Genomic DNA, 16,839 nt, shown 5'->3' with positions numbered 1-16,839 from the left:
TTGCAGCTTTACCATTTAGCAACATATTGTACAGTCTAAGAAGTTTAGTCTGATCTTCACTTTTCCATAATGGCCACATTAGATCATGGCCAAAGAGATGGAACATGAACAGTACAGCACCAACGGTCTCTTTGAGCCACAATGTCCAGGCTCAACTTGATGCCAGGATGTTCCCTTCTTTCAACTAGTCCTTCTCTGCTTCCTCAAATCCAAGTTTTTCTCTTACCCAGTATTGAATGGTCCCAGACCTGAATTGCTGTTTCTCTTTCCACCGGTGCTGCCTGACCTGAGTGTTAATAATTTTTGTTACAAACAGAAAATGCTATACACCAATAGACTTAGCAGGAATCAGCTGCTTTCAAGTTGGGGTGAGAGTTTCTTTAACATCAAGCAACTTAACAGCAGATTGGAGTTACAGCGGTTGAATCTAATTGTAACCCAGTGCAGAGGTATGGCTGTGATCTCTGGGGAAGTACAGGAATCTATATTTGAAGTGAGGTGCTAACTTCATTTGCATCCAGTTTAAAAATAGCTGTTGAGTCTAATAATCCAGGTTACTGTCTTGTGCGTGTGACCTGGTCTCTCGCTGAAAATTAATTAATTGCCTCGCACTTCTTTGATCTTAAGATACAGCACAATGCTTTTGTTCACCTATTTACAGTGGTCTGTTTGCACAAAGTTTAGAAGTGTAAGTTTACATTAACAATTAAGATAGACACAAAATGCTCGAGTTACTCAGTGGGACAGGGAGCATCTCTGGAGAGAAGGAATGGGTGACGTTTTGTGTTGAGACCCTTCCTGATGTTTTGGGTCGAGACAATTCCTACATTAACAGGCTGGTAACCAGAATTGAAAGACAACTTGATTTAAAGAGACCTCAGAAGTTGGAAACTTGAACAAAATCACTGTTGGGGAAACTCAACGAATCAGGCAGCATCGGTGGAGGGAAAGGGACAGATGTGTTTTCATGTCAAGCTCCATTTTCAGACACTTTGTATAATTCACTCACCATGTGCAGCAGAAAAATTGTTTTGCTGCTTTACCGCTTTAATACAGTCAGTCATTTCTTGATTTATGAAAATTATGTATTTATGGAAAATGATTTATTCAATGGGAGGGGCTGTGTTCCTACATACACACAGAGGAGCATGCTTTTCATTGTACCAAAAATAGCTTCATAAATAAAAGTCACAGACCACAAGGAGCAAGCAGCATATAGATCACTGATACATTCAGCCTGTTAGAGGTTATTCCCTGAAAGATTTGGGTCTGCTTTTGTCTTTAGAGATTAGTCTTTAAGTTGGTAGTTATATTGTCTGTATCTTTGCTTATAACACAGTATTTAAAAAATATAAAGAGGTGCCCATCAATAATAGTTATTGATTATATTCTATATATGATTGCAATCCAATATATGAATATGTTACATCGATGACTAGCTTGGACGCATCATCATCACTACACTCTTTAAAGAGTAGGCTCCTCCACGGAATTCAGCCCAGTAAACTCCATCTTGGTACTTGCTACGATAGTGCCCTCCTTTGTACCACACTCCATTCAGGTTTGAATGAGCACAGGTGTAGTACCACCAACCTCCTTTCTGGTAATGGGCGCAGTTACCTATTAACGACAATAGAATGATATTGATCAAAGCAATAGTGTACTGAAGAATTCATTCAAATACATCCCCAACGTGAATAGCTTAGATAATATATCGAACCCTTCAGGAGTAAGACTGGAAAACATTTATTCCTGTTAAGGTTACTGAAATTTTGGAGATAGCCACAAAATGCTGGAATAACTCAGCGGGTCAGGCAGCATCTCTGGAGAGAAGGAATAGATGTTGTTTTGGGTTGAGACCCTTCATCAGGTTTCATCGACCCAAAACATTACCCATTGCTTTTATCCAGAGATGCTGCGTGGTCCGTAGAGTTACTCCAGCATTTTGTGTTGATCTTCGGTGTAAACCAGCATCTGTGGTTCCTTCATATATTGTTCAATGTCAAACCCTAATAGAGATGAGATAGATTCTCAGTTTTGAAAGCTCCACCTAATGTTGCAGTCATAGAATACATTTTACTTTTAAAGATATATTAAAAAAATCTGTCTTCTAGTTAAGACATAGAATAAATACTATATTTCAATTTTATATTTATAATTGAAGTAATTTTCCATTTAAAGTTTATATTTAAAGAGTAGGAGTGAGGGACAGAAGAGTCTACTGTACTACTCAATCCTAACACTGGGATTGTTAGGAGCCTACAGTGCAACAGTTGGCTGCATGTTTGGTACATATTTAGAAGTATTTAATTGGCTGTAAAGCATTTTGGAAGGTGTTACTGAAATGTATGTATAATACAAGATACAAGATACATTTAATTGTCATTTGGATCCCTTGAGGTCCAAACGAAATGCCGTTAGAACCTATAGAACCTATCGCTCATTTTTGTAGTCTATTTCATTACAGGAATGGGTAATTTTACAGGTAATTGTTATAACGGACGAACACTCATTGGCAGCTGTACTAAAATATCACCTCGGGTTTATGTTTTTTGAAAGAAAAATACATCAATGCTGGAACTGATTGAAACTTTAAAATGATTGTGCACAGCAAGTCAGTTCATGTATGATGACCTCTATAAAGATTTTTGTCCATCACTTACTGACATTATTTGTTTTGTCCATGAATATAACGAGCCTCCTTTTTGGTTAATCTTTGGCTGTGTGCTCTAACTGCAGAGAAGAGCCTACCTGTGTATTGGTCTCGGTCTCTGTCCAGTGTGGTGAATTGCTTGTTGTTGTGCCATGATAAGGAGTCTCCAGCATTCCCACGATAGTGGCCTAGTCGCAACCTGTAGAAATCTTTCTCTGACTCCAGGTAGAAGTTATCATACTCGGCAAACACTCTCCTCCCTTGCCAATCGTCCATGACGACGAGGAGTTTGTAGTCATCCTGATTTGTCAGCCAGTAGATGTTCTCCAAGCCGAGCCAGTACTCGCCATCTATGTTCCCAAAGCCTTGCTGCAAATGAAAACAGCTTGTTTAGTCGTAAAAAATTGTGTGTGTGTGTTTGTAATTTTTGTACAAACCTGTACATCTTTGGAGTGTGGGAGGAAACCGAAAATCTCGGAGAAAACCCACACTGGTCACGGGGAGAATGTACAAACTCCGTACAGACAAGCACCCATAGTCAGGATCAAACCGGCTCTCCGGCGTTGTAAGGCAGTAGCTCTACCACTACGACACCATGCTGCCCATTTTGGATTTTTTTTTTTCCTTGGTTTCTTGGTCCTCCAAAATATTCCAAATGGAATTTAAACTGGAGGTGGTGAAGGGAGGGCTTAAGCCAGAAAGGGTTATTGGGAAGAAAGAGCTATTTTAAATGTAGTTGCATCTGGTTGGGTAACTATAGTTGGGTGGAGATTATTCCATGCTTTAATTTTGCGGGGGAAGAACGAATTGCTGTACACATCTGTCTTTGTAGTTGGGATCACAAATTGGATCAAATGCCCTCGTCTGCTCCTAATTGGTTTGGGTTTGGTGTAGGTCTTGTAGTCTATGTCGAGCTGACCATTTAACATTTTGTAAAAACGGGTCAAACGGTGAGTTTCATGTCTGTCTTGGAGAGGGTTCCACCCCGACCAGTGAAGTCGGAAGTTTGGTGGCACTCGCTTCTCTCTCATAGGTGTTAGTAACAAATCGAGCTGCCTGTCTTTGGACACGTTCGATGGAAGAAATGTTTTTATTTGTGTATGGGTCCCATGCTGCAACTGCGTAGTCCAAATGAGGTCTAACGAGGCAATCTTTAAAAGGCAATCTGCCACATCAATACCAATCCACAGGTCATTTGTCTAGTGTAGATAGTTTACTTTGTTTCAATTTTTCAATTTGCAATACTTCACTATTCAGTATTTTAAGAAAAATAGCATTGAGGCTCATTGTCAAACCTACCCATTTACTGGTACAACCCTTGAATCTTCATACACTTCAATTTGGGTCTTCTTCTCCCCTCCCAATTGCCAAATGAATGTCCTGCAAGCATGTGGAATTTGTACATGTGGAATGGGCCAAAGAGCCATAGACTATATTGTACAACTCCGAATCTAAAATATGTCCAGCCACCTAAACTAAATCCATTTAAGTACAAGGTCTCTGTCACCACCTCTCAATGAAAATAAATTTAAGTAATTTAGATTATTTTCTCTCTTATTTTTAAAGAACAAATTTTGTCATAGTCATTAATTACTGGGTAGGAAATCCTTGACACACCTACCCATCAATTGATCATAATACTTGCTTCTAGAGATGGACCCAAGACCAATATACTTGACACTTGCTTAACTAACCTTATAATTCTCCCAAGTCCTAAAAAAATTGACCGACCCGTCTTGGCGCCTCTGGATGACTGTCCAACCACCAGCTTCCTTCTGCTGTTCACACCACACCTGCATCAGTTGGTTGACATTTTTGGGTTTGATTAGATAAATTCCATTGGATCTGTGGCCGTCTTCTAAAACCTGGAGACAGTCTTTCCAGGGACCTGCTCAAGAGGTCACAACGTAATGAAAATTGTTATTCCATAATTCCCCGCATTTAAAATTTTTTTTAAAAAATCCACGTGCTTACTCTGGCCATGAGCTTAACCATATAACCATATAACAATTACAGCACGGAACCAGGCCATCTCGGCCCTACAAGTGCTTGTCCCACCTGCCTGCATTCGCCATATGATTCCCTTTTACCATTGCCTATCCAATTTATTTTTAAATGACAACTGTGAACCTGCCTCCCCATTTGGGCCTCATCCCAACGCCACCTTACCATGAACTATTTTGACAACTGTACCCATTTCGCCTTCCCAACCACCTGGGGGGGGGGGGGGGGGGGAAGGGAATGGTCAACTGCTCATAAATCCAGCAGGTTAGCAGAAAATTGGAAAGAAAAGGTCTTAAAAAGGGTCCTGACCCAAAACTACATTTCTGGAGATGCTGCCTGAACTGCTGCATTACTCCAGTGTTTTGTGTCTATCTTCAGTTTAAACCAGCATCTGCAGTTCCTTCCTCAAACAAAAGGTCTGGGATCTATTCACACCTTGGTCTGACATAAAAGACTTCAGCTACAGTGTGATGTACTATTCTAGAGTCCATTTATGATGACCTCCTTCTGCCTGATGTCATCCTGAATTTAGGTTTGATGGTTGATCAGACTCTGAAGATGGGTCTCGATCCGAAATGTCACCTATTTCTTCGCTCCATAGATGCTGCCTCAACCGTTTAGTTTCTCCAGCAGTTTGGTCTACCTTCAGCTACAGCAAAATAGTTTGAGCTGAGTGATAGACAAGCAAGTTATCTTTTACACTGAATGGTGAGTGCTTGGAATGGCTGTCAAAGGGGGAGTGGGGGGGGAGATGCATGCAGGCAGATGTTGTCAGTTACATTTGCAATTGTGGGCCAAATGTTGTTCCTGTGATGTACTATTCTACATTCCATTTATGGTGACCTTCTGCTTGATGTGATCCTGCATTTAGAAACGAGACAAAATTTCTTGCTGATGTCGGTTTGATGGTTGATCAGACCCTGCTGTTTGTCTAACTTCCATCTGAGTGGCTATGGTTATTTTACTGGCAGCAAAACACTTGGCCGTGCTGTACCTAATTAAATTGTCAGACCTGCCCTTCAGCTGATGTAGTGCTTGGGCCTGTAATCTAATCTAAGAGGTCAAAGTTTAACTTCTAGAGATGGTACAGCCTGGACTGACCACTAGTCTAGTGCTAACAAGAACTCTGGTTTATATGCAGACTGGTTCACTCATTTCCACTTCTGTGTGATATTCTGCAGGCTGATAGTAATGGCCTGAATGAGTAGGAATGAACTGCAGATGCTGGTTTACACCGAAGATAGACACAAAATGCTGGAGTAATTCAGCAGGACAGGCAGCATCTCTGGATAGAAACATAGAAACATAGAAAATAGGTGCAGGAGGAGGCCATTCGGCCCTTCGAGCCAGCACCGCCATTCATTGTGGTCATGGCTGGTCGTCCCCAATCAATAACAAAGGGCCGCCATGCCTGCCTTCTCCCCATAACCCTTGATTCCACTAGCCCCTAGAGCTCTATCTAACTAATCCAATAGCTCTAATCCAATAGAAGGAATGGGTGACATTTTGGGTTGCGACTTCTTCGGACCTGCAGTTTTGTAGAAGTCACAGCTGGCCAGACCTTGTTACATTGTGGGACTATGAGAGCTATGGGAATAGGAACTTGGTATTACATATTACGTCCAGTTCATTTCTGCAATAGCTGCGGCCTATTTTCCACAGGGAATGAGGCTGAAAGCTGCTGACAAAGGCATGCTCTGTTATCTGAAATGCGACTGGCAATTAATAAAAGCTCAACGTTACTGGTAAATGAAGCATTTTTGTTCTTTCTCCCCTGCGCTTCGTGTAAATAGGTTTTAAAGTTTCTTAATTACTACTTTGAGCTTCAAAGCACAGTTGCAACCTACACTCATGCAGTCCTTGAGTAAATTAGAGATTGTCGATGAATAGGAGGGAATTGTCGGGGATGTAGGTTTTTTTTAAAAAGCCCAGTCTTCAACCTTTTCTCACTCACTGTGCAGGAGTGTACACTGCACCTCACGATTTACGTGAGGGTTACGTTCCTTAAAAAGCGCCGCATCATTCAAAAATGCCTAAATTAAACGTACTTTTAATCAGGCATAAATGTCAGTGTGTTATTTCAATGATTCAGTGCGTAGATTTGGTTTAAGTGTTAATTACACAAATGCAATATTCAAAAACTCATAAAACAAATGTGTAAATCCTCTCTGAAGAAGGGTCTCGGCCCGAAACGTTGCCTATTTCCTTCGCTCCATAGATGCTGCCGCACCCGCTGAGTTTCTCCAGCACTTTTGTCTACCTTTGTGTAAATCCGGTATACCGTTTCATCAGATGCATTGTGCCATTGGGAGCTTAGTGCTGTGATTCTTTAATTTCTGATAGATCAGATTTGATGAACTGCTGCAGTGTTCACTCAGCTTTATTTTTACAGAAGACCCTGCATCTAAAATTGCTTTTACATCTCTTGCAAAGCATCCTAAACATTGTACAACCAGTTAAGTACCTTTTTGAAATTTGATCAGTGAACACAACAGCTAATTAGCGCACAGCAAGATCCAAGTGATCGTGGTAGATTATGGTAGACAAAAATGCTGGAGAAACTCAGCGGGTGAGGCAGCATCAATGGAGCGAAGGAAAAAGGCAACGTTTCGGGTCAATACCCCTCTTCAGTCATTGTTCACTTACCTGATGATTTAGTAGTGGTCACAAGTGGAACTGTAGTGGGAGGAGACTGTTCCATTCTCTTGAGTCTGTCCTGTGTCATTCTGTATATCTGATCTCTCAATATTTCATTGCCAGAGCCCGGAGCTTTGCTCTTGTTGGAGCTGCCATTCAGACTGTTCCCAGTGATAGCAACGAGGGCTATCTGTTCTGCCTCCTGCTTGTAAACAAATTCCAGATATCAACTTGTACAAAGGACCGTCTGATGCAAAACCACAAATATTAATATCCTGACTTAAAGCATGAGAACGCGCCCTTGTGCTGAAATGGACCACTATCTGAGGGAGTATTCCAGAAAGGACTCACAGAGCCCGGACCATATGGACCATGTGTTGAAGGCAGAAACATTTCTGTAGGTCAAACCACAAGCAGAGTAAATCTTCCGACGTAGCAGAAATGAATATTGGGTTATTAGCAGCTGATGTGGCTTAGTTTAGTAGGAATAAAATCCATCCCTAAGGTTTCTCCTGTTTAGTTCTTGACCTCAATTGTACTTCTCCAGACCTCCATTATGGGGAATAAAGGATCAGATGGTTGGTGCAGACAAAATGTGTAGGAAGGAACTGCAGATACTGGTTTAAACCGAAGATAGACAAAAAAAAGCTGGAGTAACTCAGTGGGTTAGGGTTAGAAGAAGGATCTTCACCCGAAACATCACCCATTCCTTCTCTCCAGAGATGCTGCCTGTCCAGCTGAGTTACTCCAGCATTTTGTGTCTATCTTTGGTTGGTGCAGACATCACAGCTTCCTTCAATTCACAGCTTCCTTCAAGACAAAGTGCATGTTTACTTGTAACGGGACCAGACTCTAAATTCAGTTATTTGTTCCTTCTGCCTGCTAAGAATGTTTTCTAGAATTCCAAAACTCTCACTATGAGTGATTTTTTGTTTTAATTAGTCTGTCAACAAGGCTACATTTTCTATTTATCTGTTGACTCGATGCTGGGGAATATTAATTGTTTGTACAGCTGAGGGTTTGCCAGATCTCACTAAGAAGACTTGGATAGCAGACAGATCTCTTTTCAAATGACACCATTGTGACTTTGAACCCTTTGACTTGTAAATCTCTTACTGTTCCTTCATCTTTGTGTGGTCTACCTTCTGGATGAACCTACTCAAAAGCCCCGCGGCAGCAGTTTTATCTTACGGACTGCTATGGATCCATAAACTGGCTCCTTCACCATCACCTTCTGAGGACATTTAAGAATGGATAATAAATACCGACGCTTACAAATCTTGCATCACATAGGAACGTAATGTGTGACTGGAATGGGGTGCCTGGGTTGGCCATGACGGCACTTTGCCAAGGGTATTCGTGAGCGAGTCAGACAGCATAGAAACAGGGTCTTCAGTTCACCATATGTTGTACATGTCGACATTAATCCTATTTACCATCAATTGGACATCTGAAAGAGGTACGAAAATTCATGAAATGCAAATTCTTTTCACTGCATGAGACGAATAAAATTGACTTTGACTGGACATCTATGCTCGGTTGGGTACTTGGTGGCCAGTGTGGATGTGGTAGGCCAGAGAGTGTGCAACGAATATACTTCAGGAGAGTAAATCTCCCATCCTGGCCCATGTGATGCTGCAAACATAGCAACATGACTCTGAACTACCCTCTGAAATGGCTTTGCAACCACGTTTCCTGGGATATCAAGACTTTCATATGAAGAAAGACTGGATAGACTCGGCTTGTACTCGCTAGAATTTAAGGATTGAGGGGGGATCTTATAGAAACGTACAAAATTCTTAAGGGGTTGGACAGGCTAGATGCAGAAAGATTGTTCCCGATGTTGGGGAAGTCCAGAACAAGGGGTCACAGTTTAAGGATAAGGGGGAAGTCTTTTAAGACCGAGATGAGAATTTTTTTTTTTTCACACAGTGGTGAATCTGTGGAATTCTCTGCCACAGAAAGTAGTTGAGGCCAGTTCATTGGCTATATTTAAGACGGAGTTAGATGTGGCCCTTGTGGCTAAAGGGATGGGGGGTATGGAGAGAAGGCAGGTACAGGATACTGAGTTGGATGATCAGCCATGATCATCTTGAATGGCGGAGCAGGCTCGAAGGGCCGATTGGCCTACTTCTGCACCTATTTCCTATGTTTCTATGTTTGAAAGATCACTTGGGGTTGGGCAATAATCACCCCGCTTGTCATTGAAGCTCGCATCCCGAGGAATGAATGTAAAATTATATCTATCCTTGAAAAGTTCAAGTCTTTTACCTGTTGATTCTGTTGATTGTGCTTTGGGACTATTTGGCTGCACTGTTGTTCCAGCTGAGCAATCGTGCGGCTCTGGTTGCTCATGAGGGTGGTGAGGGCTGTGTACTTGCGCTCCAAGTCCTTGTACCTTATCGACAACCTCAACACTTCGGTCGTGACGTTAAGTACCTTGTTCTCCAGCTGGAAGATCTCCAGCGACTCGTCTTTCTTCTGGATGATCTCGTGCAACAGCTGGGCATAGAGCTGCGCTACTCTGGAGTTCATGTTGCGGCTCTCTTTGCGGAGAGACTTGACTTCGTCGATCACTCGCCCGTCCACTTCCACCATCTGCCTGAGGTCTTCAATCTGCTGCTGCTGCTCGTGCATCTCCTCCCTCACGGCCAGCAGCTCGCTCTTATTCACGCCGTCATACCCGCTCACAGGTACCTTGGTGCTCAGGCAGATGGCACCAGTCAGCCGTTGCTGGGGGACAATGAAGGTGTAGGTACACCTGGTGGGTGGCGAACTCTGCGGGGACCGAGCATTGCGACTGTTGGACTCCTCAGTCTGTGCAAGCTTGCCTGCATCCGTTTCTGAGGTGGCCTTTTCAGCCCCTGCCAATCTGATCAGCAAGAAGAGGCTGATGGTGAGTTTCAGCATTGTTCAAACTGGGCTGCTTGAAACAGTGTCAAAATCTGTAATAAAATAAAAAGTTCAATTTTAAAATCTTGGGCTTCCATTTTTGTTTTTTAGCGTCTTTTGTGCCCCTTTTCAGGATGTTCTAACATGTTTACAAATGTAGAATGTACTCAATGTTGCAAAATTGGAAACTCTGGAACTCTCTGCCACAGAAGGTAGTTGAGGCCAGTTCATTGGCTATATTTAAGAGGGAGTTAGATGAGACCCTTGTGGCTAAAGGGATCAGGGGGTATGGAGAGAAGGCAGGTACGGGATACTGAGTTGGATGATCAGCCATGATCATATTGAATGGCGGTGAAGGCGCGAAGGGCCGAATGGCCTACTCCTGCACCTATTTTCTATGTGAGCACTATCGTAGCCACAAGGAGCTGTAAATACTGGTTTACAAAACAAAACGGCAAAGGGTTGGAGTAACTCAGCGGGTCAGGCAGCATCTCTGGGGAACATGAATAGTTGACTTTTAGGATTGGGACCCTTCTGCTGGTCTGAAGAATGGTTACAACCCGGAAGGTCATCTATTCATGTTCTCCAAAGAAGCTGCCAGATCCGCTGAGTTACTCAAGCACTTTCTGCCAACGCTTTGTATGTTATAAGATCTTGTAAAGTGATAACGACAAGATTCTGCACTGCATGCTCCCATAAGCAGTAATGTGATAATGATCATTTTTGTTACACAATATATTCAAGGATTGATCAATGTTTTCCAGGGAATGAAATAAGTAAATCTGATGATCACTGCATTTTTGTTTGAGGAGCTTTCATGAATGTGGGCCTTTGTTTAACAACTCAAAAGGTTTTAACATCCAAAAGGTTTTGTTTCTGGCAATGCAACACACTCTCGTTCTCCAGCACATGTTTTTCTGTGCGTCTTTTGAGTGGGTCTTTAATCCTCAAGCTTAGTTCTGAGTGGTGAGAGCATTACCCGTGAAGCCAATTTAATCATTCAATCCTGACTGTAAGCTCAACTTCCCTCTGAACTTTGTTTCAAGTAGTACAAAGAAAGCAAAAATCCAGAGGAATCCAGAATCCCCCACTCTCAGTGAGGCCAAGTACTAATTGGACGAACAGCACCTCATTGGGCAGCAGTATGAATATTGATTTCTCTAACTTCAAGTAATCTCTCTCTCTCTCTCTCTTTTCCCTGGTTATTTTTACTGTTTGTATGCCTTGTTATCTGTCACCTTCCCCTCTGCCAACAATGAACCATTCTGCATTTCCTTGATCATCGTCTGCTTTGATCTGTCCTTTTCACACCTTACATTCTCTTTGTACCCTTCCGTATCTCTAGTTTCCCTCTCCCCTGACTCGGTCTGCAGCAAAGTTCCTATAGCGGAGCAAGATAGACCACTCCTGCTAAATGCAATGGGCTGACGTGTAGTACGAAACGGAGTGGAACGTGGGCCTTTTTTTCATCCATTTCAGTAACCCGACCCGACTCGCAGTGTAATCAACTATGTGGGGGCACAGTTTGTGTTAATAAATTTAAATTCTGAAAATGAGAAGATTTTTACCAAATAACTTTTATTTTTACGAGGATGTTTCCGTAACCGGCTTCCGTCTCCGCACTAGTATCCTACGGGATCTTTGGTGCGGAGACGGAAGCCGGTTACGGAAATGGGGCCGAAAATTACCCATGAATCTGCCCATGACCGTACAACGTCTTTTTCGTCGAGTGGACCATCTTGCTCGCTGTAGGATCTTTGGTCTGCAGAAGGGTCTCGACCCAAAACTTTACCCATTCCTTCTCTCCAGAGATGCTGCCTATCCTGCTGAGTTGCTCCAGCATTTCGTATCTACGGTGTAACCCAGCATCTGTAGTTCCTTCCCACACAAGTCCAGAGTGGTTGAATTGTAATTGTGATAGCATGTAACTGAAAAGGATGCTTTTCGCTTCCTTTGGGGGTATTGTATATATTCATGCTAGTGTGTTAGTTCACTTAGTGACGTAGTTTGCGTGGTTTTTATGATTGTTTATACATACTTGCCCATGATTTTACTCTGTTACATGTGGGGTTTTGATGCAAGTCTAGAGATTGATGCGCTGAAACCGCAACCCACTTCTCAACCTGGCCCTGTGCTGTGTAACCCCACACTCCCTGTGAACATTTCTGAAGCACTTTGAAGTTTCACAGCTTGTTTAATGGAGACGGTAGCCTTTGTACAATCAGGTTGGCATTCTGTGTACTTTGGTGGAATGTTGCTTAATGGTTTGTTTTTATTTTATAAGACGTGGTTGTTGCTGGCAGAGGCAGCATGTATTACTCACTTTTTCCTGAAGGTTTTAAAAGCTCCTGCAAGCAGGAACAGATGTGCATTTATATAGTGCCTATCTGAATGTCCCAGCAATCATGGAATAGGATATGCTGCATTGATCGCTGTGTAAGCTTACAACAGGGTACATGACATGTGGCAAGCTAGAGGTAGCCTCGTTCTCCAGAGTGAGAGACAATAAAAACATTTCTTGGTTTCCGCACCCTTAATTACGATCCCGTTGTCTTCTGATACGTCACGCATTCCTTCTATCCAGAGGTGCTGCATGTTTCACTGAGTTACTCCAGCATTTTGTGTCTAGATTCCGATCACAAGCACCAAGTACCATCTGTAAAGACTCTTGCATGGTATGACCACTTTCATAGGACAACTTGCTCCTCCGGCCAAGAAACTGTACTGCTTCCTCCAGAGGGCAGAGAATCATCACCATGTGCTAACAACCTGTTCGAGGAAGGGCCTTGGCCCGAAACATCACCCAATTCTTCTCTTCAGAGATGCTGCCTGTCCCACTGTGGTACTCCAGCATTTTGTGTCTATCTAATGTGTTTCTGTAGACCGTTTGGTTCTGGGGGGAAAAGCCATTATCAACATTTGAGTTGCATACTTGCAGCTTGGTGCCGATTCTAAGAATACTGGTCCATGACCCCATTGACCATCACACTGAGATAATCTATCAACAGACATAGGATCCAGCCCTTTGAATGTATCTACTGGGGCTGGATGCATCCTAAGAGAAACTTTATTTGTGAGTTCTATCTATCTGAGAACTCTATCTGAAGATGTGTCTTGACCCAAAACATCACCAGAGATGTTGCCTGTCCCGCTGAGTTACTCCAGCTTTTTGTGTCTATCTTTGGTTTAAACCAGCATCTGGATTTCCTTCCTACACAACTCTATTTGTGGAACAGATAATGTACCAGACATGCATGAGAAAACTTGAGCAATTAATTAGACTCACAGACTTGGAAACAATTAAAATTCCAAGGTGAACATTTGGTCTCAGCGGAGATTTGAGTTGCCATCTGGTCAGTTGGGGGTCCCGTTTGTCCGGAGTTGTTTGCCCTTGTTCCCTGCTGTGACTGTATCATGCAACAGCCTTTACAGATTGCAGTTTGTGACCAGTTTCAATTTGTGGTGGGGCTGGGCATCCGAGAGTGTTTATTTTCTAGCCTCTCCAGGAGCTGTATCCTGTGTACAGCTACACAAACCATTGCTCACCCTCCTTCCCAGTGGCTTCCAACAGCTTTGTAACAATCCTGAGCTTGTGACTTGTTTCTATGTCCTTTCTCTCAGCCTTGTGCTCACTGTTTGAGAGTGTTTTGGGATGTGAATTTGGGGAAGGGGGGTGATCCAGAGATGTTGCCCGACCCACTGAGTTACTCCAACATTTTGTGCCTACCTCCTCTGGCAGCTTGTTCCATACACCCACTGTACAAAAACTACTTGAAAAATGACTTAACGTTATGCTTCCTTCAGTAAAAAGAGGGGTTTGGTGTTTATATTAATTAAGTCGAGTACACAGCTGCCTGAAATATCTCTATATGTCTCCTTGGGGAGTGAAGTTGTATTCTGGAGTAAGGTGGGTGTATTTTACAGATTGCTTGGCATGTTTAGCAAACCATATTACTTTCAATGTCTTTCACAAAATTATTCTGTGCGCTGGAGACTTGTAATTGACATGGACCACATACGCTGAAAGGGCTTTGAAAGAAATCCACTTTTATCTGGTTTGAAGCCAGGGAATTTAAACCTTGCAGACAGGCTTGCTTTAAGTGTTTTTTTTAGTGTGCACTTTCCCCACCTTTACCCTTTATTGGCAATACCACCTAAGAGGTGGGGCAGAGGTCCTACCTCCCTTCGCCAAAACATCTGGCTCTATCATAAGGTCGTAAGTGATAGGAGTACAATGAGGCCATTCGCCCCATCTAGTCGGCTCCGCCATTCAATCATGGCTGATCTATCTCTCCTTCCTAACCAGATTCTCCTACCTTCTCCCAATAACCTTCTGCACCGTACTAATCAAGAATCTATCTATTTCTGCCTTAAATATATTCACTGACTTGGCCTCCACAGGCTTCTGTGGCAATGAATTCCTCTGACGAATGAAATTCCTCCTCCTCTCCTTCCTAAAAGAGTGTCCTTTAATTCTGAGGCTGTGATGTCTAGTCCTAGACTCTCCCACTAGTGCAAACATCCTCTCCACTCTATCCAAGCCTTTCACTATTCTGTATGTTTCAATTGCAGATCCAGCCACCGCCCCCTGATACCTGGCCCGATTGTTTAACTCCTGATGCTCCCTCCTGTGGTACACTCTCTTCTTCTGATCTTTGCCAGTATCTCTTCCCCCACATTCATTCAAGTTAAATAGACGTTTGACGTTTTGCGTCAAGTCCAATCACTTAGACTCTGTCACTTTATGTGGCTTGGGCTTCATGCACTTAGTTTTTGCATGACATCAGCCACCACAAGATGAACTGCACTACCCCGCCCCTCCCCATCCCACCCATGGTTAATTTGTTAATGTAAAACTGCTTGCAGATAAATGTGTTGTTCATGTCTAATAATTTAGACGAGTGACTTTTGTTTAATTCCACCTTTTTAACAGCTGATAACTTACTTCATGAAGTGCAGGAACTGTTTTGAAGATAAATACCACAGCCATTCTTACAAGAATTTTTTATTCATAAAACATTTTTTTAAGGTCGTAAGCAGTCTTAAGAAATTTCACAGAACATTGCTGAACAAAATTGATACTGAACAACGCAAGGTGAATGGAGCAAATGCAGTGAGTTTAAAGGCAAATAGCTTTTCCAGCTGAGAAAACGGATGTCAACAACGGAATAATTCGTTTTGGAGATTATCAGGAAGCTGAGATTGGGGTGAAAAATAACTTCTGAGAGTTGCAGTTGGAAGAGATGAAGGAGAAAGGGAAGGAATGTGTTGGGGAGGATCTTAAAACAGCAACACAGGCTGAACTGAGATGAGAGATATATCTGATTTAATATCTCTTTCAGAAATGTTACCCAGCAGTTTGGAATAATTCTCTGGCCTTGCAAAGTTGCAGGGTGTTTAACCTCAACCTTTAAACACCAAGATTTGATTGCAGCATTTACTATTAGCCCATGAAAATGGAGAAATATACTTAAATAATTTATTTCTTTGAGATATTCTTGTGCATTACTCTCCAGGTCTTGATATCTCCAAGCAGCAAAATTGAAATTTTCAGATTGGAAACAAATCCTTTCTTTAACACAAAGATAAAAGAGTGTTAAAGGTGTAGGAAGGAACTGCAGATGCTGGTTTAAATCAAAGATAGACACAAAATGCTGGAGTAACTCACTGGGACCCTTCTTCAGACTTGACCCGAAATGTCATCTATTCCTTCTCTCCAGAGATGCTGCCCGTCCCGCTGTGTTACTCCAGCATTTTGTGTCTATCTTTGATTTAAACCAGCATCTGCAGTTCCTTACTACACCTTTAACGCTCTTTTATAAGCCCTCTAAGATGGAAAAGGCAATCATACTTATAAACATTGATCTGATGCTAAATCTTGTAGTGAATATCCTACCTTGTTCAGTAGACTTGTGATCTCTGCCAGATATTCAAACCTTCATTACTCAAAGTTTTCAGCTTCCGACAAGGGGAAGAATTCCTGTGAAACATACTGTTGTAGATGTTCACAGCTAGCTAGATTCCTGGTTGCTCTTGTACAGTCCATCCACAGGTATCTCTCCAGTGTCTGATTATCGTCCCCTTATTTGAGTCGATGCTTGGTTCTTCATGCTTCCATACTGAAGCAAGGCAGCTGAGAGCAGCTGCAACTTGTCAGTGGCTGTGTTTGGGACAGTGAAGAGAGGCAGGAGGCAGCCACAGTGCAGCTCGGCTCACTACTATTAGTCTTGTTCAAAGCAGCAGCCTCTCATCTCCCCGCCCATTAGAGGTTTGGTTTGTCAGATTAAAGGTTGAAGGCGGTATGCTGTCTCCGTGCCAGGAGTCCAGGAAAACTGTCCCGACTCCTCCCCAAAAAGCAATGTAGATGCATTTGATCCAGGCAGGAAATTGCATTGCCTCAAGATTCCTATTCTCTGATTTGTGTTTATCTGATTTGTAAACTGAAATATTATGAATCTCTGAAAATAATTTGAGATGCATATCCTGTGTAATATATAGGGGGAAATTATGAGTGTGAGTGTGTGTCGGTGTACTGAGTGTGTCTGTGTGAGTGTGTCTGTCGGTGTACTGAGTGTTTACACACTATTTGACAGTGGCACCAATCACTCGGTCCATCTTGATAAGTGGGGAAAGATGGCTTGGACTGCTTTCAT

At 42.5% G+C, this 16,839-nt stretch overlaps 2 protein-coding genes across 4 annotated transcripts in view; one reads left to right on the top strand and one right to left on the bottom strand.

The window, feature by feature from the left end:
* Positions 1 to 16,839, top strand: part of LOC129714528 (ras-specific guanine nucleotide-releasing factor RalGPS1-like) — a 49,860-nt gene that overhangs the window by 17,796 nt on the left and 15,225 nt on the right. The window lies entirely within an intron of this gene.
* Positions 1,084 to 16,436, bottom strand: angptl6 (angiopoietin-like 6). 3 transcript variants are annotated; one of them, XM_055664192.1, is made up of 6 exons: positions 16,083 to 16,436; positions 9,566 to 10,239; positions 7,304 to 7,499; positions 4,348 to 4,544; positions 2,752 to 3,022; positions 1,084 to 1,620 (listed from the first exon to the last, which is right to left on the bottom strand). In XM_055664192.1, exons 2-6 carry the CDS (start codon positions 10,202 to 10,204, stop codon positions 1,436 to 1,438), a joined length of 1,488 nt encoding a protein of 495 aa, XP_055520167.1. In that variant the 5' UTR covers positions 10,205 to 10,239; positions 16,083 to 16,436; the 3' UTR covers positions 1,084 to 1,435. The 3 variants fall into 3 exon arrangements, with proteins under 3 accessions (XP_055520167.1, XP_055520171.1, XP_055520170.1); XM_055664196.1 differs by having other exon boundaries at positions 7,304 to 7,496; positions 16,083 to 16,435; XM_055664195.1 differs by having other exon boundaries at positions 4,348 to 4,541; positions 16,083 to 16,434.

This window comes from Leucoraja erinacea, chromosome 39, assembly GCF_028641065.1.
Source record: "Leucoraja erinacea ecotype New England chromosome 39, Leri_hhj_1, whole genome shotgun sequence".
Lineage (NCBI taxonomy): Eukaryota > Metazoa > Chordata > Chondrichthyes > Rajiformes > Rajidae > Leucoraja > Leucoraja erinaceus.
The sequence above is the reverse complement of the archived record's forward strand: the minus strand, read 5'-3'. Positions and strand labels throughout refer to the sequence as shown.

What these genes read in the sequence shown, in the direction of transcription:
- angptl6 (XM_055664192.1), bottom strand. Translation starts at nt 10,204, where the DNA reads ATGCTGAAACTCACCATCAGCCTCTTCTTGCTGATCAGATTGGCAGGG. An exon ending in GACCACTACTAAATCATCAG is followed by an intron (nt 4,545 to 7,303) that starts GTAAGTGAACAA and finishes TGACCTCTTGAG; the next exon opens with CAGGTCCCTGGAAAGACTGT. An exon ending in AGACCGAGACCAATACACAG is followed by an intron (nt 1,621 to 2,751) that starts GTAGGCTCTTCT and finishes TGTCGTTAATAG; the next exon opens with GTAACTGCGCCCATTACCAG.